Source organism: Phodopus roborovskii, unplaced genomic scaffold (assembly GCF_943737965.1).
Source record: "Phodopus roborovskii unplaced genomic scaffold, PHOROB, whole genome shotgun sequence".
NCBI lineage: Eukaryota > Metazoa > Chordata > Mammalia > Rodentia > Cricetidae > Phodopus > Phodopus roborovskii.
This window is the reverse complement of record NW_026126603.1, coordinates 3,479,157-3,503,630: the sequence shown is the minus strand read 5'-3', so window position 1 is coordinate 3,503,630 and position 24,474 is coordinate 3,479,157. Positions and strand designations below refer to the sequence as shown.

The window sequence follows — 24,474 nt, the reverse complement described above, 5'->3', positions numbered from 1 at the left end:
ATTCAAGTGAAGCTGATGTTTTTTGCATGTTCCACAGAGTTTGTGAAATTCTGCCCTGTGGACGTGCTGTAGTTTCCTAAACAATCTGCCATAGCTAGTCTCTAGACTACAGTCCTAGAGTTTAGATTACATTCCTATCAAAAGCATGAACTGGGCTGCAGCAGGGACCTGCATAAATCTTACCTCACACGCATGCGTGCATGTGCCTCTGTGGTTAGCAGTTGCTAGGAGTGGGAGGACTGTGAGGAAAGTTACGTGTACCTGCACGTCACAGAAGTAGTGTGTTGTTCCCAGTGTGTTCATAAAGAGGATTCCAAGTGGATGGCTGCTGTGGTCAGACGGAGTTTCCTGCAAGTAAGGAAAACATGCAGATTTATGGCCTCTGTGTATCTGGCTCACATTCTCATATTTTGGAATGTTCTCACTGCTTCGTTCCCCAAGCTCAAACTCTTTTCCCCCAAGGTATTTTCCCTGGTGATTTCTTCCCTCCCATTGTTCCTGATTTGAGCCCACAATGGACATTTGCTGGTAGCCTGATCCAGGACTCCCCAAGCACTTTTTATTTTGTTTATGTTTGTTTGGGGTTTGGGTTTTGGTTTGGTTTTGTTTTTTGGTGTCTGTGTTTTTTGTTTGGTTTTGTTGTTGTTGTTTGGGGGTTTCGTTTGTTTCAAGATGAGGTTTCTTTGTGTAGCATTGGCTGTCCTTGAACACTCTATGTGGATCAGTCTGGCCTCGAACTCACAAAGATCTGCCTGCCTCTGTCTCCCAAGCACTGGGATTAAAGCTACCAATGCTCAGCTTCCAGCCACTTCTTAAATATGGTTTTGCTCTTTGGGTATTTCTTGCGTAACTTTGACATCCATGAATAGTTCCTTCATTGTCCTTCTGAAGTGTAAAGAGCAGTGGTTATCTCCCTGTGGACACGAGGCCACTGTCCAAGTGAAGCCGAGAAGCAGCAGGGTTAGAGTGTTCTAAGCATCAAGTTTTTCTCCATTGTGGTACATAGCACTATACTTCCTCTTAACCAGGAATGGTTAAGTACTGGGTGTTGGGCCTTTCTCAGAAAGAGGAGAGAGACAGAGAGAGACAGCGATCTAGACTAAGCTTTGCTCCCACCCTGATGAGTCCCTGCAAAGCCAGGGAGCAACCTTGAATAACAAACACTTTTGCTCATTACTGCCAAGTCTCACAAGGGAAGGCCTGCCCTTTGTCAGAGAGGGAATGCATGAAGCCTTTCCTCATTTTTTCACTGCAGAGAGTCCCTTACTTTCAGAACTGTTGGCCTTGATCCCTTTTAAGTGTGGTTTCTGTTGTGTGGCCAGCCACCACAATAAGATTACCCTTCAACATTAGTCTCTGGCTTCCTATCATAGGCAGGTGTGTGTGTGTGTGTGTGTGTGTGTGTCTGTGTGTGTGTCTATGTGTGTGTGTGTGAGTGTGTGTGTGTGTGTCTGAGTATATGTGTATGAATGTGTGTGTGTGTGTATGTGTGTGTGTGTGTGTGTGAGACTGTGTATGTGTATGAATGTGTGTAAGAGTGTATTATCTGTGTCTCTGTCTGTGTGTACGTGTATGAATGTGTGTGTCTGTGTGTATGTGTATTAGTGTGTAAGAGTATGTGTGTGTGCATGTTTGTGTATATGTGTATGAGTGTGTGAGACAGTATGTATATCTGTATATATGTGTATGAGTGTTGTGTGAGAGTGTGTGTGTATCTGTGTGGAAGGCTATGTGTATGTGTATGACAGTGTGAGTGTGTGTGTGAAAGTATGAGTATGTGTGTAAGTGTGTATGTGTGTATGAGTGTATGTGTGCCTGTGTGTGTGTGTGCGTATGACTTTGTGTACATGTATGTGTTAGAGCACATGTGTGTGTATGTGTGAATGTGTGTGTGTGACTAGCATTATGTTTTTTAAAAAGAAGCTTCCTCCAGTGTTGCCCTTGCCATGGTGCTGTGCATCGCTATATGTCATGCACACAATGGCTCAGGGGCTCTAGCATCTACTCCTGTGGCTGCTTTAGGGCCTTTGTCTAGTAGACAACCTCATCACTCAGTGTGGGGAGATCGGGCTTCAGTTTTCTTTCTGGGTCCCTTGCAAGTCCTTCAAGGAGCTCAGCATGGAGCATTGGCCTCGCATACAGGGAATGGGGTTGACTTCAGAATTTGCCTAGACTCTTTCAAAATAGAAAAGAACTTGAATTTCTTCTTGGCTTTGGTTTTCCAGTTTTTCATTTAGAGGGGTAGGAAGCATGCATGTGTGCCTCTTTACGATTATGAGGGCCTTGAGGGAGCTGAGATGGAGTAGATAATTATTTGGAAAGCTCATGCTCTATCAGATGCTGCTAGCAACTATTTTTAGGTCTAACAAGGCAACTCATAACTGTTGTGCCAGCAATTCCCACACATGCAGCCTTGATTTGTGTCGAAATGAACCAGGCCTGTGGTCCTTCTTGGACAGGATTTATGATGTATGTCACTGCCTTTCTTAGAATTCTCTGCCCAACAGCTGAATGTTGGCTGGTGCACTGGAATGTTCTCCTTTTGAGGGGATTGCCAGGGTTGGGGATCAAGGAAGTAACTCTCCTCAGCACTGTGGAATACAACTGGAGTGTTTGCTGAAATCAATTCTCAGCTGTGGTCAATCTATGCCAATCCAAACAGAGCTTAGGGAAATCATAATCCTAGTTCCCCATCCATATAAACATGATGTAAACAAACAGCTGGGAACATGAGGGGACTCCGTTGTGGTTGGAGAGGATCTGAAGGCTTTGCCCACTCCTGTAAGTTATTTTTTAACCAGTAATCTACCCCACTGCAACCCCCCTTGACTGTGGCCAGAACAGTGATGTTTATAGACATGGCACCTTTCATGGTCAAAGGCATCTCATGGATATGGTGAAGTTAGAATCTTGAGATGACTATGTAATTATAGAGTTCATATAAAGATGTGTGGGGGTGGTGAAAGAGTGATGGTCATGGTGATGTAGCTCCAAGCCATGGCGTGTAGGCCACCTCTGGGAGCTGGAAAAGCCAGAACAATTTCCTTCAGAACTTCAAAGAGCTGCCCTGCCTGTGCCCTCAGTTGAGAACACTTGTTTCACACTCTGGATCTCTAATACAGTATGCTAGTGCTGTAGGTTTGATTGATGCAGTCATCTATGACAACCCTTGGCTGTGTCTTCCAATCTGTGGGCCTCTTCTCACAGAGACAAGAGCAATAAAGCCCAGTGAGACCACCCTTCCAGGGTTGGAGAGAAAGTTCAGATGTTAAGAGCACTTGCTGTTCTTACAGAGGATTGGAGTTCAGTTCTCAGCAGCCACACAAGTGGCTCACAACAGCCTATGCCAATTCCTTCTACCTGACACCTTCTCATGGTCCCCAAGGGATCCCTCTTGCATTGCACACATAATAAATAATAAATTTAGTCATCTTTAAAAATCACACTGCAGCCCTGCATGGTGGCATATATCTTTAATCCCAGCACTTGGAAGGCAGAGGTGTGTGGATCTCTGTAAGTTCAAGCCCAGTCTCATCTACGTAATAAGTTCAAGGTCAACCTAGTCTACATAATGAGTTCAAGGTCAACCTAGTCCACACAGTAAGTTCAAGGGCAACTTGGTCTACATAGTGATTTCTAGGCTAGCCAGGGCTACACAGAGCAACCCTGTCTCAAACAAACAAAATCCCCCACACTTCCTGTGGCTTCCAAGCACCACCCTTGGGATCACTTTGTATCACCATCATTGCTTGTGATGGACACCTGTATTCTCTGACAGAGAAGCTGGTCTGAGGGGCAGAGATAGCTTAAGTGAGGAAATACAAGGGGGGCCATGAGTCTCCATCCTTCAGTGAGAGAGAACGAGAGAACTTTGAGAGCTTGTCAGATGGGGTTGCCAGCCTTCTTCCCTAGAGGAGGAGGGGTCGAGTAACTGTGGATTTTCCAACAGAATTTGTATTATTTTAAGAACTTTAGCTTAGACTGAATTGGAATTTGAACTAAAGGTCATATTGTTAACTCAATTCAAGTCTTTCTGAACTTTGAATAATTATTCTGTAACTATACTAGGAAAGAGATCAAGCATGTTTTTCCCTGTTTCTCTGTACTTATAGTTAGAATTATTTCTAAATAAGTTATTCTTCTTCTCAAATTACAGTCACCATATATTTGTTCAGGAAAGAAACTTTTCCATTATTCAACAGCCCACATAAGTGACTGTCTTTTGCCCTAATCCAAATCATGTTAAAGACTAAAGTCCTGACACTCTGTATTGTCTGTTTCTAGCAAGAAAATGAATTTTTATGGTTTTAATTTGTTAGTCTGTTTCTGAGCTTTTAAAAAATAGTATCTGTGACATATTTTCTCAAATGAAAGCCAGTGAGCTAAAGAAAGCAATGGTTTTGTTGTTTTCATGGCTACTCATAAAAGAGAAGGTGGTTACAGGAACCAGCAAATGGAAAAAAAATTTGCACCAGACAATAAGCACACTGCCTTTCCCTGGAGGTCAATTTTCAGAAAGCCATTTGCAGAAAATAAACAGGTTGCAAGGTCTAAGATGATGCATCAGAGGGTTTTCTAAGGCTGGCGTTGCCACTCATCGGTAGAGTCAGAGCCCATGAGTTTCATCCTCAGCACCACAGAGAGAAAGCAAAAGAAGCAGTGTTGCATGGAAACCTGCCTCCAATCTAGAACATTCAGACAGGTGCCAAAACAGTCATGAAGGAAGAAGGAAGGAACCCCTCCCTCTGGTTACTGCCCATCCTCCATTCCCATACAAATAGTCAGGGACGGACTTGAGTGGGACAACCCTCTCTCTGAACAAACCAAAAATGTCCCTCATTCCTGTGCCTGGTGAGACTTGCTAGAGCCACTGTAGCTGTCATCATGCACCCCAGCTCTCACATAAGGTACTGTCAGACTATAAGCATGTAACAAATCAATAAAGGTTGTGTTTCACATGTTTAAGATAACAGAGATAACAGAGCTGTGACTCTGTGCTTCAATTTATGTGTTCACTTGTTGTAATATTACAAAGACACATACCCAAGGATCAGAATTATTGATGTGACTACATAAATTATTCCTATCCTCTCCAGAATGTACAGTTTGTACAAAAAATCACATATATCCCCAATGTGATAATTTGTTAGGAGTCTACGACTTCCATTACTCTGAATGTTTTTAAGCTACTTACAAGCTGAAGCTAACCCTCCCTTTGTCTTGGACCTTGTCTCAGGCATCAGCATCCTCTCTACAAAAACTGTGGAGGACTGACTCAACAGCCATTCCCTGGTTGGCCCTAAGAAAAGTACTACCTCTGATCCATAACAGATCTTCCTAGCTTTACCCACATCTGAAACATCTTCTGAGGTCTGTTTAGCATTGGGATTTTCTTCAGCTGAGCATAAGCCAAGAAGAAATTGCCATGACAACAATAATGTAATCCTGACTTCAGATTCCAGCTCAACTTACATGGCTTTGGTGTAAAGATCTCACAACCCAAAATTTCTTACAATGATGAGCTAGTTATTAATTAACAACAGAATTGTCAGGGAAATATTTGGACATTAATATATGTGTACCAGTCCCTATACCATCTTGGAATAATCAGGCTTTAGCTTCCTATAATAGTGTAAACCACTACAACATGTAGTAGCATTGGCTAGATAGGTATCCCAGGTACTCTAAAATGTTACAAGTAGGGACACTTTTTGTCTATCTCAAATGTTTAGAGAAACTACTGTTTTGGTTGGAATGAAAGATGTCCCCTATAGGCTCATGCATTTGAACACTCAGTTCCCAGATTGTGTCACTGCTTGAGAAGGATATGGAACTTTGAGTAGGTGGAGCCTTACTGGAGGAAGTATGTCACTGGGGCTGTCTTTGAGAGCTTCTCTTCTCTTTCTGCTTGTGCCCTCTGCTTCCTGTGTGTGGTTGAAATGTGATCTCTTAGCTTCCTGTTCCTGCTATTATATCTTGCTACCAATGTGGCTATCTGAAACTATAAACCAAAATAAATTCTTCCTTAAGTTGCTTTTGGTTACGATATTTTATCACAGTGACAGAAAAGTGACTAATACAAGAACAAATTCATACTTTAAGTATCTGGAATATTTGGATATTTGTGGTATAGTCATTACTATTATACTGGCATTTAATACATGCATGCCTATGAAATAGTAATAAAACATAGTTTAAAGTTGATTTAGGGTTGTAAAATCTCTTTTTTATGTCCCTATGTAAGATAAGTTCTTGAGCTTGGAGGAAGCTTCATTCAGGAGCTGATGACAGTGAGATTCAGAGAGAATGTATCCCAGGAAAAAGAAAAAAAGAAAAGCCTAAAAATGCAACCAGTGTGTTTGAAGAAAATTGGAAAAATATCTGCTGAAAAAATGACTGAGATACAGTAGCATTTTCAGGGAGAAACAATGTATTGAAAGCCAGGCAAATAAAAACTAATACAGTTATCAAATCCAGGAAAACCAAATAATCATATAATCATATATATCATATATCACTTGAGGCCATGCATTGAATTAGTACTTACATGGAATTAGTGCTGGTTCATCCAGTGAGGCATGAGAAAAGAGTTGAGGGTGGCAGAGATGATTGACATCAAGACTTTATTCACCATAGCAATATGTCAGTAGAAAGGATCAAGTTTAAAGTGAAGTGTAAAATCCAACGTGGAGCTCCACAGCTTCCTTTCCAATGACGGCTCCAAATGTGTGGGGTTTCATGGAGTTGAGGCATCTTTGCAGCTGATTAATTTTCATTTGTGGATTTTTACTTGCCATAGTTTTTAATAATAAAGTTTAAAATAGAAAGCTGTAAATCAAGAAATGTTAGCTAAATTATTCAGAAATGTGGAGGTAAATATACAGAAGAGTTGGTGGTGGGTGCTTGGAGTGGAAAAGCACAGGCTTTGGGGCTACAGAAAGCTTTGCATATAGCAGTATAAAAAGTGGGCCAGAACTGATGTTTCTCCTCTTCTTTTGTTGAGGAAGAACAAAACAGGCCTAGGCCTTGAGCTGGCCACCAGACCAGGCTAGGCCCTGTTGTCTTACTCTGTACAGCAAAGAAGTAGTTGATATCATGGACAATGAAACCTACTCCAGCACCTAATTCCCAATTCTGTTGTGCCATTCTCATTCCAAAACACTGACAGAGCAGAGTGTTCCATCCACTTCCAGGCAGAAGCATACTTGAAGGTGTTGCCTTTTAGACAGTGGAATTGCTTCTTCAATCACTTTACTCATACAAGGAGGTAGCTGCATGCTTAAGAAGATGGTGTAGCCTATATCTTCCACTGGGCTTCAATATACCAAGCCTTTAACAGTCGCTTTAAAATGTTAACCCCTTAAGAAGACCAGGTGTTATTTTCTTGTCCTGACCCTTTTGGACAGCAGTGACTGTGCCCACTGGGCTAGAAAGTCTGCTTCCTTTAGTGTATGATTGATCATACGTTTCCAAAGGCAATGATACATCATTGCTTTCAATACTAGACTTTTCCAGCTGCCACTGTTTAGTCGTAGAAGAATAGAGAAATGGGAAACACTGCATTGAATATGGCTTAAACAATCTATAATATCTGGAATTCATTTCAACATTTACTCAGAAAAAGAAACTCATTTCAAATATCTAAATATCAATGGAGTTGGTCTTCTAATTTCCATGTATATTTTACGTTTAAGCACCTTACACTGAGGCTCAGGTGCTCAGTTTTCTTCAGAAACACTTGATTTGTATTTAGATTTCATGAAAAGCAGGGTAAATGAGAAATTATTTCAAACACTCATGGTGTCTCAAATGTACTTTAAACGTTTTCTGATAATTGAGCCTAGTAATGGCTTTAAATTAAGACCAAATTAGTGGAACCTCAGATGGAAAGATACCTTTCCTTGGACTCATAGTTGCACTACAGATGCCAACAGCAGGTGGCTAGAGACAACTGTTGCTGAGTGCCACACTAGAATATCCCATCAAGAATTCCAATGTATAGCACCTGTTCAGTGTTCAAAATTATTCTCTCTTCCTGTAAGAAGCAAGGTAGACTGGAGTCTCCAGCCACAAATCTTCAGAGCAATGATACAGCTAAAACGTAAGATACTTCTAAAGAATGATTCTCCCATTATACTGAGGACAAAATTCAGGTTTATATATTTTTATTCTCATTGGACATGGTTACTGATCCACTTAAAGACACATGCATACAAGTATATCTTATGCATTGCACATGTTAGATTTTTTCCTATTTATAAAACAAATAAAACTTAAAGGACTGCATGTAAAAAGCATGGAGGTGTTGCTGAGGCACAAGCCACTATAGCTTGCATTAGAAAGCCATGGAGAAAGACATGGGGTTGTAATTTTGAGTAAGTCTCAGTTGACCCAGAGGCAGAACAAGATGAGGATTTAGATTCCAAGTGTTTGCTTAAAAGGTAGTTCCAGGAAACTCCTGTTTGCGTATGGAAGCACGTGAGACAGAAAGAAGGGTGCCCATAAACGGAACATTATCCAGACGCCTCCTATGAGGAATGAGCCTTAGAAAGTTGGCAAAATGCTGTAGAAAATGTGTACAGAGCTATTCTAGCCCTGGGAGTGAGGCTGTGGTATTTGTACACAATTTTCCTCAGACATTGGGGCTGCACCCAGGTGGCAATCATTCAGTGCCCAACCCTTAGCAGGCAAGAAAAGCTATTTGGTCAATGAACTCCAGGCAATGGCAGTTGAAAATCAGAACAGTGTGTCCTAAAAAGCATGAATAGGGTTTATAGAAGGGTAATGGTCCAGATCTGCCAGACGCTTTGACTTATAAACATGAAAATTGGATATGTTTCCAATTCTAAATCCACTTCACAGTGCAGGCTCATTGCCCAACTGTCTCCCAGATTAAACCCAAGGACCTGAGAGAATTCGCTGGTTCCTCTTCTCTGAGAACTACTGGCAGAGAAAGACCAAGGAGATGTAGGGACCAATTGCGTACATAAGAGTCAAAACTTTTATACAGCAAGGCTGGCCACACCCAGTCTACACTATTTACTCATTGTGTCAAAGCCTATGATGCTTTGGAAATAAGAATGCCTGTCTACTGTCCACCAAGGCTTCTCTGCCAACAAGGCTTCCTCGTGTTTCCTCGTTCCAATGGTTAATCGCTTATCTGATCTTAATATGGCTGACTTCATAGTCCATGTCATTTTACCACAGGGAACACTGTAGAGATTCCGACCATCCAGAAATCAGAGTAACAAAGTTGACTTTCAAAGAGGGAGTTTTTCCAGTGTGAATTTTGAATAAAGAAATACTCATTTCTTTGACTCAAAAGGCAGCTTGTTGAATACTAAAAGAAACAGATGAATCACATAGTGAGACATTTTATAATTAGACAGTAAGTGGGGAATTCCAGATCACTGACAAATAGACAAAATATGTAAGAGGCTGTTCGTTCACTTACCTGGCTTATGTAGTACTGTGTAGGTACAGTACATTGTATCTAGAGTCCCATTAGCTCAGGATACTGAGTACCTTAAGTTCTGGATGTGGTTTGTTAAAGGTAGTCTAACTCTGAGTAGATGATTTTTTTTCTAGTATTTATAAATAAGGCAGCATGTCTTGTTTAATCATGTAACTGATTCTGACTAAAATATACACTTTTTTTCACTACCTCAATAGAATAACATGAACTTGGCTGTTAATTACTAGCCCAGTCATATTCATCTTTGACCTTGATGAACTGAATTTTGAATTTTCTCTTTATCTGCCTTAGAATATCCTTTCTTCCACCAGTGTGGGTAGGATGCCAATCTGCTGGTGTTCCAGAAATGGCTTTGCTAGCTTTCCATGACTGCAATATAATATTGAGATGATCAGCTTAGACAAATAGAAGTTTCTTGGTTCACGATTTTGGAAGTGTCTGTCCATAGCCACATAGATTTGTTGCTTTGGGGTTTATGTTAGGGCAGCATATCATTGTGGGAATACATTATTGGGGAGCTGCCAACCTCATGACAGAGAGAAAACAAAGGAGTCCGGGAGTCCAATACCACCTCCATGAGTGTGTCCTGATGTGACAGAAGTCTTCCAACCACATGCCCCATCTCTTAAAGATGCTGCCCCTACCTGATAGCATCATGGATCATGGAATGAGGCATTAACACAGGAGCTTTTACAGGATCCTTTCCACAGAGTGACTTGCCTAGTCTGGGTTCCCTTACAGAAGTCAGGAGTTACAAGTTGTCAATAAATCCGTGCCTGTTTCCACACTGGTGACAGTTAATATAACACTTCTTTCCCTGCATCTTTGGGTCTAAATGCAGGGTCTACACTCTGTAGTGTCAGAAACCTTCATTTTATAAATAATGCAAATGATGTAATAATATCTTATTTATTGAGCATATAGGTTTGAGTTTTATTATTTGAATTTGTCCACTTCATATCCAGTCAACATTCTGGATTGAGTTCATTGACCATCATGAGCTACAATGAGACTAGCATTAAGATTACTTAAGATTTAATAAATCTTGTAGAGTCCCCCAGTTAGATGTTATAGCAAATGATTCTATTTAATTTTAAGAGTTTTAGGAAGAGAAAAATGTGCTGGAGAATTTTAGACCCTCATAATCTCCTGTCTTGTGATTTCATTAATCTGATCCTAAGGGATAGACAGATCTAGAGCTTTGTCCAAACCAAAATTCAAATGTAAAATGTTTTATAGATGAGCAGAAGATTCTTAGGCTTATTTTCTGTAATAAAAGTAACTCTAATTGAAACTCCATTATTATAAAACCAATTAGTACTCTGTAATTTATTTCATTTCAACATCAACGCTATTACATCATAATCATTACAAAGGCTAGAAATAAGTGATTTGTGAGTCTGATTTACTAATCATGTCCCAAGAAAAATGCTTCATTCCATATTCCATACAGATTTGATAATAGGAACATATGTGAGTGTTTCAAAAAGTATTTCACATAAATTCATAGAGATTTCTACAGACTTGACAAAAGGAACATACATGAATGCTCTGAAAAGTATAGTAGTATAGTCTACTAGTTAAGTTATGATAGCTGTTCCCAGGAAAGCATAACTCTTAAAGGTATGCTTTTTTCTGACCCCCATAAAAGTTGGTTGTTATTGGTTGAAATGATAAATCCCACTGTGAGGATTAAAATGCACTTTAGTGACCACATTGGACTGTTTCAAGTTTATGACAGAGAATTGGGGTGGCCCAAACTGCTCAGTGTTTATCAAACAACCCCAAAACATTCTTGTTTTAAACGTAAATATCTTTTGTAAAAATCCTATCAGCTGGTTTGCATTAAAAATTAATTGTTTTAGCTCCTAAATAATGGATTTTAACCCTCAACTAGTTATACTTTGAATTTAAATATTCATACATAAAGTATATTTACTGTCAAAACTAAGAGTATGTTCCCTACAACATCCTTCTTATCCCCCAAATGTGTGAAAATACATGGATCTCATAGAAGGTGTCTGCGTCAAAGTAGCAGAAGCATCTCCCCGAGGTAGGAAGTCTACTAGAATACTTGGGAGCTGTGTGGAATGGCTACTCTTCCAGTCTAGGTGGCTTTTGAGTGTGTGTACCAGGCAGGTGTTCACAATGTAACTGGATGTAGTAGACATTCTTTTCCAATATATGAAGACACTCGATATGAAGTCTATTGTGAATGTTTCACAAATTAGTTAAAGTAAAATTAAGTTAGACAACACATAGAAAGGCCATGAAAATACATCCAGCTTCCGCACCAACAGTGTGGAATGCAGAAGAGCTGTACGGTTCAGCATTTGGGGGATTGTCACCAAGTGATCGTGTTAAATGGGAGCAATAGGAGAAAAGTCCAGAGCCAGGCTGACTTCTGATTGAGCTTGCTCATGACTCAATCTTGGTGTCAGCTGTTTCTGGCTCTCCTCTCTTGGGAAGGTTTTGTATCCTTTGTCCCTTGCAATGCTAATGTGTTCCATAGCTTAGACCCAAAAGACCACTGGGGTACTTGTGAAGGTAAGCTGTGGGAATCAAGTTATACTTTCTCCACGGCTCAAACTTCCTGGGTGCCCAGTCTGTACCTTAGGGAGACAGGCGACAGGTGGGGCTCATCACATTGATGGGATTTGGCCACCTTAGCACAAGGAACGTTTATTATGTTGTGACAAGAGAAGGGCGGTGGAAGGCGGACTGATTTGTGTGTTTGGCACTGGCCAGTTAATGGTAATGGTATCAATAAAAGTTGCCATATACTTAGTGGTTTTCCTATGACTGCCCTGTGCCAGGTGGTTCTGTGTGAATTACCTCACTTCATAACTGGACAGAGCATTTCCTGCTGCTAGGTACATTTCTTCAAAAACTCTTGTGGTTAAGGTCAGTAATTGAGAACATGGGTGGGAAGGGGTGTGGAAGATTGTCAGGGAGACTTTAGATATGGGGTCATTGTTTGGAAGGAAGGAGAAAGGCGGAGAGGAACAGGACTATACACAGTGCTCACTGGAGCACGGTGATCATGCACTTCAGTGAAAGCTGATGGCTTTTGAGGCCTTTCTCTCTGCTTGCCTCACATGGTGGCATGGGTACCTAGAAGAGGTGCAGTTGGCCAGGGGACTTCTGTGGATATAAACAGAAGAGCAAAGGAGTGAAGGGTGTGATGTGTGATAAGAGTCTGGGTTAGGAGAGCCCACCAAGAGGGGGCTGATGGGAAACAGGACACCAGAGGGCAGTGCAAAGATGGGAAGTAGCATTTGAGAAGTTTCAACACTGACAGGGTCTCTAGTGGGGGCATGGGCAAAAGAAAACATATCTTGAAGAAAACCAGAAGAAAGGAGTTGTGTGGGGTGTGGGCAAAAACCTGCCAGGGCAAAGCCTTCAGTAGACCTCCTTAAATGCTGGAATTCCAGTCTGAGGAGGTGATGGTAAAAGGGGTGATAAGAGGAATAAACAAGAATTGGGACCGAAGCAGGAAGAAGCTTCAGGAAACAGAAGAAGGGACCATTCAAGGAAAAGGCTGGGGAATTGTTGATCAGACTTTCTAAGAGACAGAGGAAGGATTCGGGAACAAGAGTGTAAAATTGGGCCAGATTAGATGATATCAGGAAGTTATAACCATTTATAGTTATATGGTTTGCCATAAAAACAAAATGTGGCCAGGGTGTGGGAAGCCTGGGATCCAGCAGTTCTTCAGGTAAAGCTAACAAGGGCCATCTGACAGAACACAGCACCAGCACGTCACAGAGAAAAGTGAAGGGAGAGGCATTGGTTGTCCACTGCCCATGGATGGAGTCAGCCATACTTCTCTCTCTTCTTAATCTCCCGCAGCCACTAAACAAGGCTTCTGACTGGGATTTTCCCAAGACATAGTCGATGGAGCCAGCATGAACTCAGAGGCAAGTTCAGGAGACAGCTGCTAATGTTATTAATGATGGGACAGGCTGTGGTTTTACCACTTGAGGAGGAATGGTTTGAAAAATGAGCCACAAGCATTAAGTGGTGACCAATGCAGCACAGAAGGAGCTGGAAGCTGTGGAGAGGAACTTGTGAGAAATATTTACTGTGAGGAAAACAATAATTTGAAGAAAAAGCACAGTCAAGTATGCTAAACTGTGAAATGGATGCAGCCGAAGAAGAATTAGGGGCTGAAGTCTCAGCTTCGGTAACAATTACGGCTTGGATCCCAAGTGCCCCCAGGTCTGATCCTCTACTTGTGGCAGTATTTGGAAGTGGTGGGGCGTTTTGAACTGAGGGCTCCTGGAGAAAGCTTCAGTCACCAGAGACACACTTGTGATGGGAATTTGGAACACTAACCTGTGATCTCTCTTTGCTTCTTGGTCTCTTTTATGTGCCTGTACTATCTGTCACATGTTTCTGTTGTGACTGACATATATGACAGACACAAAGGCTATAGGATCCAGGAAACCATAGATTGAGACCTCCCATGCTGTGGTCCCGAGTAAACCATATCTCCTTAAATTGCTTTATTCTGGCATTTTGGCATTTTGTCTCAGTAACGGAAAGGTAATCCAGAAGCCCACAAATTAGCCAGGAGGGGGGGAATATAATGTAAAGGCTTCATGAAGTTCTGATGTTCACATGTGAGAACAGCTGAAAGAAAAATCAGCATCTGTATCGAAGCCAAGGTAACTTGGTGGCAAAGTAGAAAATTAAGGCATTGCTGGTGGGATGCAAAGTGTGAGTGCCAGTCTACAGAAATCTCACCATTTTATACAACTCAAGCACTCAGCCTCTGTGTACCCTAGGAGTTGCACCACTTGGCTTTTATCCCAGAAAAATGAAAATTTACATTCACATAAAACATCTACATGAATGTTTATAGCAGCTTTACTTACAAGAGCCCCAAACTGACAGTAAACACATATCTATCAATCCACTAATAGTTGAATGAGCTGTGATTTTTCATAGTCCATGCTATGAAATGCTATGAATGCAAGAGTATTGAGTTAGTGATGGATCTTTGGGTGAGTACTGGTCATTATGCTAAGTGAAAGAAAACTATTCTGAAAGAATTTATATATGTGTGGTTCCATCTACTTGATGTTCCCGAAATGACTGTCTGTGTGTGTGTGTGTGTGTGTGTGTGTGTGTGTGTGGTTCTTAAGAGTTAGGGAAGGGAAAGATAACAGGAAGGAAATTCTTGGTGGAAATTGAATATTTCATTGTCTTTCCTGTATCATGGCTTTATGACCCTATGCATGTGATAACTGTCAGAGAATTATGGACACATTTTTTTAAAATCTGTACATGCAAAGTCTTGTAACATCAAAATAATTTCTATATTTAAGTTAATTGTGCCATTCAGTTCCCTGTTCTCATAATGTAATATAAATACATCAGAGAACACCAGTGAGCAATGGAAAAGAACAGGATACATGTAGAAAAGGAGAGTGAGGTCCATCAATAGGATAATAGGAATTACAGAAGTGGAAAAAGCAGTGCAAGTTATATTTGAAGAAAACATGAAGTCAAACATTCACGAATTAAAGGATAAAATGGATGGCCTCAGCCTGGATACACCAAAGTAATGGAAGAGGGCTCATAAGCAGACATGGTAAATTTACGACAATATCTAGCATGCAGCTTCAGGCTAGAGAGGGAGAGCAGACTGTCACTAAGGAGAGAAGACTGTGATATGAGAATGCTCAGTTGCAGCAATGCAGTGAATGGGTAAAACCATGGGACCCACATGCAATTGACTATAGAAACCCAAGTACATCAAAGGGCAGCCAGAAAAGTTGAGAAAACAAACCAAACAGCAGTTTAGGTTGGGTTTGTTTGTTTGTTTGTTTGTTCGTTTTGCTTGTTCATTTTTACTTGTGTCTGCACACTTACATGTATGCAAGCACATAGCTGTGCATCTGCAGTTCCACACAGAGGCTCCAGGACATGAGGTGACTTCCTTGACCATCTCCTCATTGCATTCTGAAGCAGGGTCTCTCAATCGAGCTCAGAGATCACAGAATAGCAACTAGTCTAGGCAGCCAATCTACTCCAAAAATCTAGTATCTACCTTCTAAACTCTGGAAGTCCTCAGGAGTGGCCACTATGCCTACCCAGGTCTTATTGGAGCTCCAAACTATGGTCCTCAGGCTTGCTATTTGTGTGGCAAGCCCTTTAACTGCTGAGTAGTTTTAATAGACTATTGATTGTCATTACACTATGTCATGAAACTGATCAGATCAAATTAGAGAAAGATATAGAAGATTTGACTAAAATTACATGTTTAATCACTGAGATATTTGTAATCATTGGGGACTAGGTAGTGCTTTTTTAAAAATTTTAAATAAAACCTCTCCTCCAAAACGATGATCAATTTCAAAAGACTGTACTCCTTGGCCATAGTATGAAAGCAACAAAGTCATAGCTACCAATAACTAACTAAAAATCACCATGTGCTTTATACAAACTACATACTACTAAATAAGCAACCCTTAGGTTTAAAATGATATCTGTTCCTTTGGAATTTTCTTTGTCTTTTAGAGAAAAAATATTGTATGGTTTGCTTCATTTAGCTCCAATGTTTACTAAGTTAGTTCTTAGTAGTTTCATGCTGTCTACCATGCAACACATAGACCACTTTTCCCTTAGTTTCTCATAGACTGCAGTATGTGGGAGACTCTTCATTTTTGGATGTTGACTTGAGTGTTGTATTTTACTAATTAGTCTTCTGATTTTCCTTTCAGAACTATGTTGACTTTTCTGCACATGGTCACAATTGGCATTCTTCTTTTCCATTTCAGAGTAAGACCCTGGAATGGAAAGCATCATTTCTACCCACAACTCAGAATAGTAAGCATGCAGCAACATCTAGCTGCAAAAGAGTCTTAGTATTTGCATTTGGACTACCAGTCTGTGTCCAGTTGAAAATAGGAATACTGGAAAGAAAAGCAGACCAAATACAGGCAAATAAGTTCTGCAAGATAGTCATATGCTTTATTACTTAAACTTGTTAATGTCCCAAAACGTTCTGCAATATTTTCTGACATTAGGTTATTCTCATTTTCTAAATAAATTCTACTTAGGTATGAAAATTGTTTTAATGTACTGCTATATTCAATTTAGGAGAGCTTGATTTAGAAGTTTAGCATCTGTGTATATTAGAAATGTTTGTTGCTACAGAAAATAGTAATAACTTTCAATTTACATGGTACTTTACTGTTATTAAAGCATCTCATACATATCACACTTGAGGATTAACAGTAGTCGGAAGCTGACTACATTTTTAAATGAACTATTTTAAATGCATAAGTAGAAAACATTTACAAATGAACAGTGAATGTTTTTTCTTAATTTCCTAACTCCTAGAGAGCTAACAGTTAAGACAGACTAAATCTTAGATTAGGGAAGAGAGGCAGGTGTAGAGATGGTCACATCACCCAAGGGACATAGAGAGGAACGTGTGATGGGCTCCATACACCGCTTTGTGCTCTGCTGGTATTCCAGAGATTTCACTAACACAGTGACTAAGCAGCCTGGCTTGAGTGTTTAAGTAGAGGCTTTCTCATCATTCAACACCATCAGGCTTTGAAAGCTTGGGATTCCTGATGTACACACATAAATCAAATAAGACTATGATTGCCGAATGCAGTCATGGATAAAGAAAGCACTACAATACATTGTGTTTCTGCTTGTGGCAGTGGGAGTGTCTGTGTTGATCACACAGTATTGTCTCTAAGTGGAGAAATTTTCTGGGATGAACAGTTATTACATAACAGCAGTCTCTCTCCACTCCACAGCCTGAAGTACGTTTGAGAGGAAAATAGGTGGTAGACTGGGGCCATTTTACCAAAGCAGAAAGTACCTCGGTGTCACGATAAACAAAATTACCCTAGTAGCTTGGTCAGCATGGGTTTTACCCATACAAAATATGCTATCTGTGTATGTCACTGCCATAGGCCTGGGGGTCCCTAGCGTGTCATAAACAAAGCAGCCTCCAACCCCAGACTGTTCTTGTGATCTCTCAGCAAGCCCTGCCACACCCCACCAGCTCCCATTTCTCTCCTTTCCTGTCTCTTGCACACCCATGGCTACACTTCTGTTCGAGGTGTACATCTGGAATGAAGTAAAGATCTGGGGAAAGTGTGACTACTCACATAAGTACACTTGTTCCCGTCAACAACTCAGGGCCTGAAGCAGCCTCTGGGCCTGCATTCTGCACTAATCAGAATAACTCATCCAAATGCAGCTAACTCTACACTAGCTCTTTTGGATACCTTAGACATCCGTGTGTGTGTGTGTGTGTGTGTGTGTGTGTGTGTGTGTGTGTGTGTGTGTACACCTGCATGAGTTTATGTGCACCATGTGCATTCAGGAACCCACAAAGGAAAAAAATCAGATCTTTTAGAACTGGAGTTACAAGCAATTGTGAGCTCTTTTGTGGGTTCTGGGAATTGAAAACAGGTCCTCTGAGAAAGCAGAAAATACTCTTAGCCACTGAGTCATCTCTTGAGCCCCTATGCATCCAGTGTTTAGTGACTATTCCCACTGGGGTGGATTCAAATTCCAATGCAATTTACTGTACAAAGTGTACAGCCCAAAGTGCAAAGAGAAATACAAATGAATAAGATGTGTCCAGAGCAATAGACCCACCCCATTGTCCTATGTGCTTTTCTCCAGGGCATGTCATGTGTCTTGAAGTCCCCACAGTGGTACAGACAAGAAGCAGCCACTAGGCACTTCGGTTTAAAACAAACAGTTTAAAATAGTTAATTATACCTTACCCTGCAGAAAGAGAAAATGTTTTCTCAGATCCCTGAAAGCAGATAATGAATAATTTAGAAAGTCTCGGCTATCGAAAACTTTCGGTGCCTATTTTTAAAGTGCTGCACTGGATTAAAACACGATGTCTGGTTCCAGAGAGCAACTCGTAATGATTTCACTGCATGGCCTCTCAAGTGTGAATTCCTAATAGAACTGTAGGCTGGAAGTGGAGTTGGAGGAAGGCAGACGCCGGGCATTCGAGCCACCGAGTGGGAAACACGTTAAAGGCTTTAAGACTAAAAGCCTGGGGCAGGTTCCGCAAAAAGTAGGTCAACCTCACAGAAAACACAAGATAGAAAATAAAGCTGAGAATTCAGGGGGAAACTAAATCACACTCTGGTCTGTCCGCTCTGCTTATCCATTTAGAGAATTCAGTAAATACTGTTTTCTCCACAAGCTATATTGAGTTGCTAAAGATTTAAATATGGAAGGTAAAACTATATGATTTAGGAAAGCTGTTTTTAAATGAGTAGTTCCATGGTCTTGAGTGGAAACAAACCTTTTGAACAGACAATCAAAACTGGAAGCAATTAAGGAGGGCCTTCATTTGACTATTAAAATAAAAATGTGTGCCTGTCTGAGCATAGAAAGCCTCTTAGTTTACCCCCACATCCTGTCTTTACAAAAAAAAAAAAAATCTAATCTAGAGCTTTAAATAAGCCTAGAGAATATAAACAAGGAAATAAATAGAAAAGCATGACCCTCTCTCAAGTACTCATATGTCTCTAAAATAGCTGCAGCCCTAGAATGAACCCACCCCCAGGCCGGATTAGTCCAGAGTACAAAGCAGATCATATTTCCCTAGAGTCAAAACCTGGGAGTGCCCTTAATCCCTTGCAAACCCCAGACCACAGGAAGCCATTAGCCAGAATAAACACTGCTTGAGAAGGGGCTACAGGATGATGGCTACATCCAGCCAAGTGAGAATTCAAGCCATCAGTTTCAGTAATTCTTATAGGCATCCACAAAACTTGAACACTCTGCGAATAGCTTGATGGTCTTCTAATATCAACACAATTATGGGAATGTTGAAAATACATGACCAATGGCTAGTCTCCTTTGTGCATACCTGTTTTTTTTTAATGATGTGAAAGAAAATAGGTTATAGTAACAAGTAAATAGTCCTAAGGCAGTTGAGTTATAAAGTATTTAATCAGCCTGAATGAGATACACTGTCAAGGATAAGAGACTGAAACTGAGACTAGAGATTAAAGTCAAAGAGACCTGCAAAACCATTCCCCACTACCCCCCACACACACACACACATAATCTGGCTCAGCCTAGCTGAGTGATCCTGTACCAGCTGGCCTTCATTTTTTTCCTGAATCTACAACTCCCTAAATAGCAAGTGGGTTCCATTTGGTTTAATCACCTCAAATAATGGGATATGTCCTACCTGGAATTGGGACTGTGTGTACCACTCAGCTTGCAGCTTTTCCTGCATATTCAGCTATGGGGTTCTCTTCCATATGTCAGCCACAGTGATGGGTTGGGTTGGGGTCTTTGAATTTGGTGTCCTGCACGTATGAAAAGGCCCTGTGTGTAAGTTCTTGGTCCTTACTGAAACCTGGTCCTCACTCAGTGCCAAGACATAGGGACAAGGACATATATAACTGAGGTCCAAGAAAGGGGTCTCTGTATTCCAACTGTGCAAAAATAATGACACCATGGTGGAAATACATGAGAAGGGCAATTGTTCCAGGATCGTCTACCTTCATCTTCCCTTTGCTTGCATGAGGACACGTAACTGCTTCCTTTGGATTGGGTAAACTATGCAGAAAATAGCTCTGGGACCATTATATCAGTTAGCCCATCCTATCAGAGCTCTTCAAGAGTCCCTGGCTTTGGTTGCTTGGGTACTCACTGTTGGAGAAAACTCTCTTTAACAATGGTACTCAGAGATCTGACCCTGAGAGTTTACAGAGTACGTGAGAAGGAAAGAGGGAGCAGTGAGGCAGCTGCCAGAAGCTGTGTCTGGCCTCTTGCTGTAGAGCAGAAACTCCTTTTGTTCTCTTCAGGTGAATATACGAAGTGGTCCACTTTGACCAGATTCAGGGGCAACACCTTAGAGAGTAGAAAAGTAACCTGGACATGACCTTCCTGATGTCTAACTCATGATTTCAACTTAGTGCTGCGTGTGTGTGTGTGTGTGTGTGTGTGTGTGTGTGTGTTGTATAAGTTGTGTATGTGTGGTGTGTGATTAAGTATGTGGTGTGTGTGTATGTTATGTGTATTCGGTGTGTGTATGTGGTGTGGTGTGTGTGGTGTAGTGTATGATGTATGTGTGTGGTGTATGGTGTGGTGTGTGTGTGTGGTGTGTAAGTTGTGTATGTGTGGTGTGTGATGTAAGTATATGGTGTGTGTCTATATTATGTGTGTGCAGTGTGTGTGTGTGTGGTGTGGTGTGGTGTGTGTGTGGTGTGTATGTGGTATGTGGTTTGTGTGTATTGTGTATATGGTGTGGTGTGTGTGTGGGCGGGTAACAGCAGCATTTCTGAGGAGCTGAAGAAAGGCAAAATGAGACTCAGGCTCCAATTGTTAGGTAACTCAACTTTGGAGAAGATTCTGAAAATAGAAGGCTTTAGATTTAAGGTTCTAGGGAAACATTGAGTTGACTGTGCTTTGAAGCGACAGAACTTTATTAAAAGCAGTATTGACATCATGAACAGACAGCTGCGTGGCAGGGGGTTTGAGAGGCATTGGGACCCTTCTTAAAAGTTTCACAGGAAGGGGAGAGTCTATATCATGTGGCTGATGGCAGTCCTTAACACATATTTGCAGCCAGTGATGATGACAGGGAGGGCACAAATCTAGAAACACAAGTTATCTTTATTCTGGAGACCAAATTACTATAGTTTGTGGAACTGTTGGTCAAAACAATGGCATTTTATAGAGCGGTATGGCCCTGGCTATCACTTGGACAGTGCCCTCCCAAACATTTCACTCTGATTGTTTCCCCTCACCCAACCCTCATTGCCCACTTCCTCGCCCCTCTCACCACAGGTGTGGAAGACATCGTGGCTATAATGATTCCTGAGCCCAAAGGGAAGGAGATAGTAAGCCTGCTGGAAAGGAACATCACTGTAACCATGTACATCACCATCGGAACCAGGAACTTGCAAAAATATGTGAGCCGCACTTCGGTTGTGTTTGTCTCCATCTCCTTCATTGTCCTGATGATCATTTCCCTCGCATGGCTCGTCTTTTATTATATCCAGAGGTTCCGATATGCAAATGCCAGGGACAGGAACCAGGTGAGTAGTACATTAAGAAAAGCATCGCTCTATAAACTTAATGCAAATGACACATATTATGATATAAATTTTGTAACTCACAAGTAACAGGGTGAGATCAACAATGTCTACTGAATCCATTCCACAAACACTGTTGCAGTACAGTTTTTCAAAAAGTCCTTACACGTTTGTATTCTGATGTTTCACTGATACTGACATTTAGGATGTTGGTGGTTTATTCCATACTTCTGCCCATTGCTCATTTTTAAAACAGTTGTTTATTTAAGGAAATACAGAAGGAAGGGAGAAGGGGAGATAGACAGGAGCCTAGATGGTACTAATAGTGACAACATGACTGGAAAATAACCAAGATTTCCTCCTTGGGAAAGTAAGAGGAATGGGAATTAGAGTTTTGTTTTTAAAATAAAAGTATTTTTTAAGCAGTTCATTTTTGAGCATATATACACTGTATAAAATATGACTGTTGTACAATGGAATGCAATGAAAAATGATTGCCTTTCATGTGTCCTGGCTCCCCACTTCTACTCCAGAGAGTATTTTCTAGAAATATTTTACGCATGTCTAAATGCATATGCTTGCATATATAATCACATGTCTAAATACATACACTTGTATAAATAAATTCACTCTTTAAAACCAAATAAGAACATATGTAACTCCGCACCTTTCTTCATCTTGGAGATGAATTCATGCCAATACAAAATCAAACAGCCTTCTCATTGCTCATGAGTGCCTGACATTGTACTGCCTTCCTATGTCATAATCATTTATCCAGTTCCCATTAATGAACATGTTTTCTCTTTCAAACAGGACACACACATGTGATACTTAGCACATTTTTTAGTGTGTCTGTAAGATAAATTCTAGAAGTTTAATTGCCAAGACAGTACTATATGTAATGTTGACTTCAATGTTGTCTTCCAAAATAATATTGTGGAACCAACAATACTTAAAAAGTAGTTTCTAGGGACAGATATTTGGTTCAGTGGGCAAAGGTACTCAACTCCATGCCTTAAGCCTTGCGTCTAAGCCCCAAAATCCACAGAATCAAAGGAGAAGTGACTCCCACAAAGTATGACTGCCCCATATATATCTTGGGACAAGCACATGTCTATATATACGCAAATAAATGTTAAAAAAAGAACAGCTTTCCAAAGCCTTATCAAAGTATCAAAGGAATGTTACAGCTTTTTATTGATTTGATAGATAGCATCACTTCTGGTTTTTTGTTTTTTGTTTGTTTGTTTGTTTTGCTTTGTCTGTCTTGTTTTCTTCCTGTGGAGCTGGGTATTGAGCCCCCAGTCTTGCACATGCTAAGCCACAGCACGCCACCATGCTACATTTCCAGCTGTGGCACCACACTTTTTAAATTAGGAGTAGTGCTAAATATGTTCTTGAGTACAGTGTAAACCACGAAGCCTGTTTATGTACCTGCTTCTGTGGTCTGATGGTTCTTCAGCTGAGTTGTTGGCTACTTTCTTATGAGTGTGTACCAGGTGTTTATCAGTCAAGGAGATTAGCCAATATTTTATGCTACGGGATGGCATTTCCCCCAGCTTCTCATCATCTTTGCCTTTACCTGTGATTCTTTGAAGCCTGAAGATATGCTGCTGTCGTTGAATAGCTGAATCTATCCAGTTTTGAATAAACCACTAGAGCTTGTATAATTAGATCTTCTCTGAGCCAAAACTTTAGAAAAATATTCTCTCTGTTTTCCTCTACCTCATATTTATTTCTCTTTTATAATTAAATCTTACATATTTTTTCTTTACAAAGAATGAGGAGAGGTGAAAATTTTTATGATGACCTTCCATTTTTGTAACTGGCACCTGTTGAATAATTAACTTTCCCCTGATATGCAATAGCCTCCTTAACAATATGAAATACCCCTGTGAGAGACACTGGTCCTTTTTCAACACTCTCTGAGCTGTTCTCATCATCTACCTATGCTCCTGCTCCAGTACCGTATTATTGTAAGAACTTCAAACTTGTTGCGTGCCTTACAGCTGTCCCTGTTGGTCTGCTCTGTTGCATTATCTTCACTGTGCTTGTGTTATGATTTTGGAATTGTGGCAGCTTTCAAAGCTATAGGGTAACTCAGGATAAATTTATAACTGTGTTGTTGAATCTCCTAAGTGCAGTTTTGCTTTTGCTGACCCTTTAGTCTCCAGTAGCACTGTTAAATTATCCCTGTCAACCTGACATCGTCTTCTTACACTTGTCCCAGGTAGGTAATCACTATGTGTTGCTTTAGTTGCTTCTAATTTAAACATCCTCTTTCATTTTGCTGGCATGTCTGATAACCCCTCTGAATAATCTAAAAGGATAATGGTGAGCTAATCTCTCATCCTATAGTATTTAAGGGAATAATCTCGATTTAATGAGATTTTAAAATTAATTTCCATAGTATTATTTTCCATTCAGTTTTATAGATTAAAATCTTTTCTCATGTTACAAATTATGTAACATGAGAAAATATCAACTTAGTCCTACTTTACTGAGGTTTATTAATCAAGAATGGATATTTAATTTTTCAAAGGTGACTTTTTGACAGCAGGTTCCAGTGAGTGGCATTCATTATTACAGTCATGTTGGTTGCTGGATGACTACACATGAGTTCAGTTCTGTGTCCTCACTAAATGTTCTGCAGTGGTAATGCATATAATACAGTTAGACTCAAGGCAGAGAATGTAGAATGTGTCAGTCCAGTTATAAAGTATATATTTGTATATTGGTTACTAAAAAAAAAAATAGTCACCAGTTAATCAGACAGTCAGAAACAAAATATGTGTTTTTATGCCCATGAAGAATCGAAGCAGCTAGTTAGCACTTTAGGTAAGGATGAAATTTTAAGTTGTGAACTAGTTAAACCTTAGATTAGCTGCATAACCCTTTTGATCACTCTACTTTCTGCAGGTAGATAGGGTTTCCATGTCC

The 24,474-nt window shown here is 40.5% G+C and overlaps 1 protein-coding gene across 2 annotated transcripts in view; it reads left to right on the top strand.

Moving 5' to 3' along the window:
- Rnf150 (ring finger protein 150) overlaps positions 1-24,474 on the top strand; it is a 218,869-nt gene that overhangs the window by 108,133 nt on the left and 86,262 nt on the right. The window contains exon 2 of one of the 2 annotated variants that reach the window (XM_051205857.1): positions 21,287-21,411. In XM_051205857.1, the coding sequence (XP_051061814.1) occupies positions 21,287-21,411 (125 nt within the window). Of the gene's footprint in view, positions 1-21,286; positions 21,538-24,474 lie in introns of both variants that reach the window. The other variant, XM_051205856.1, reaches the window with a different exon arrangement.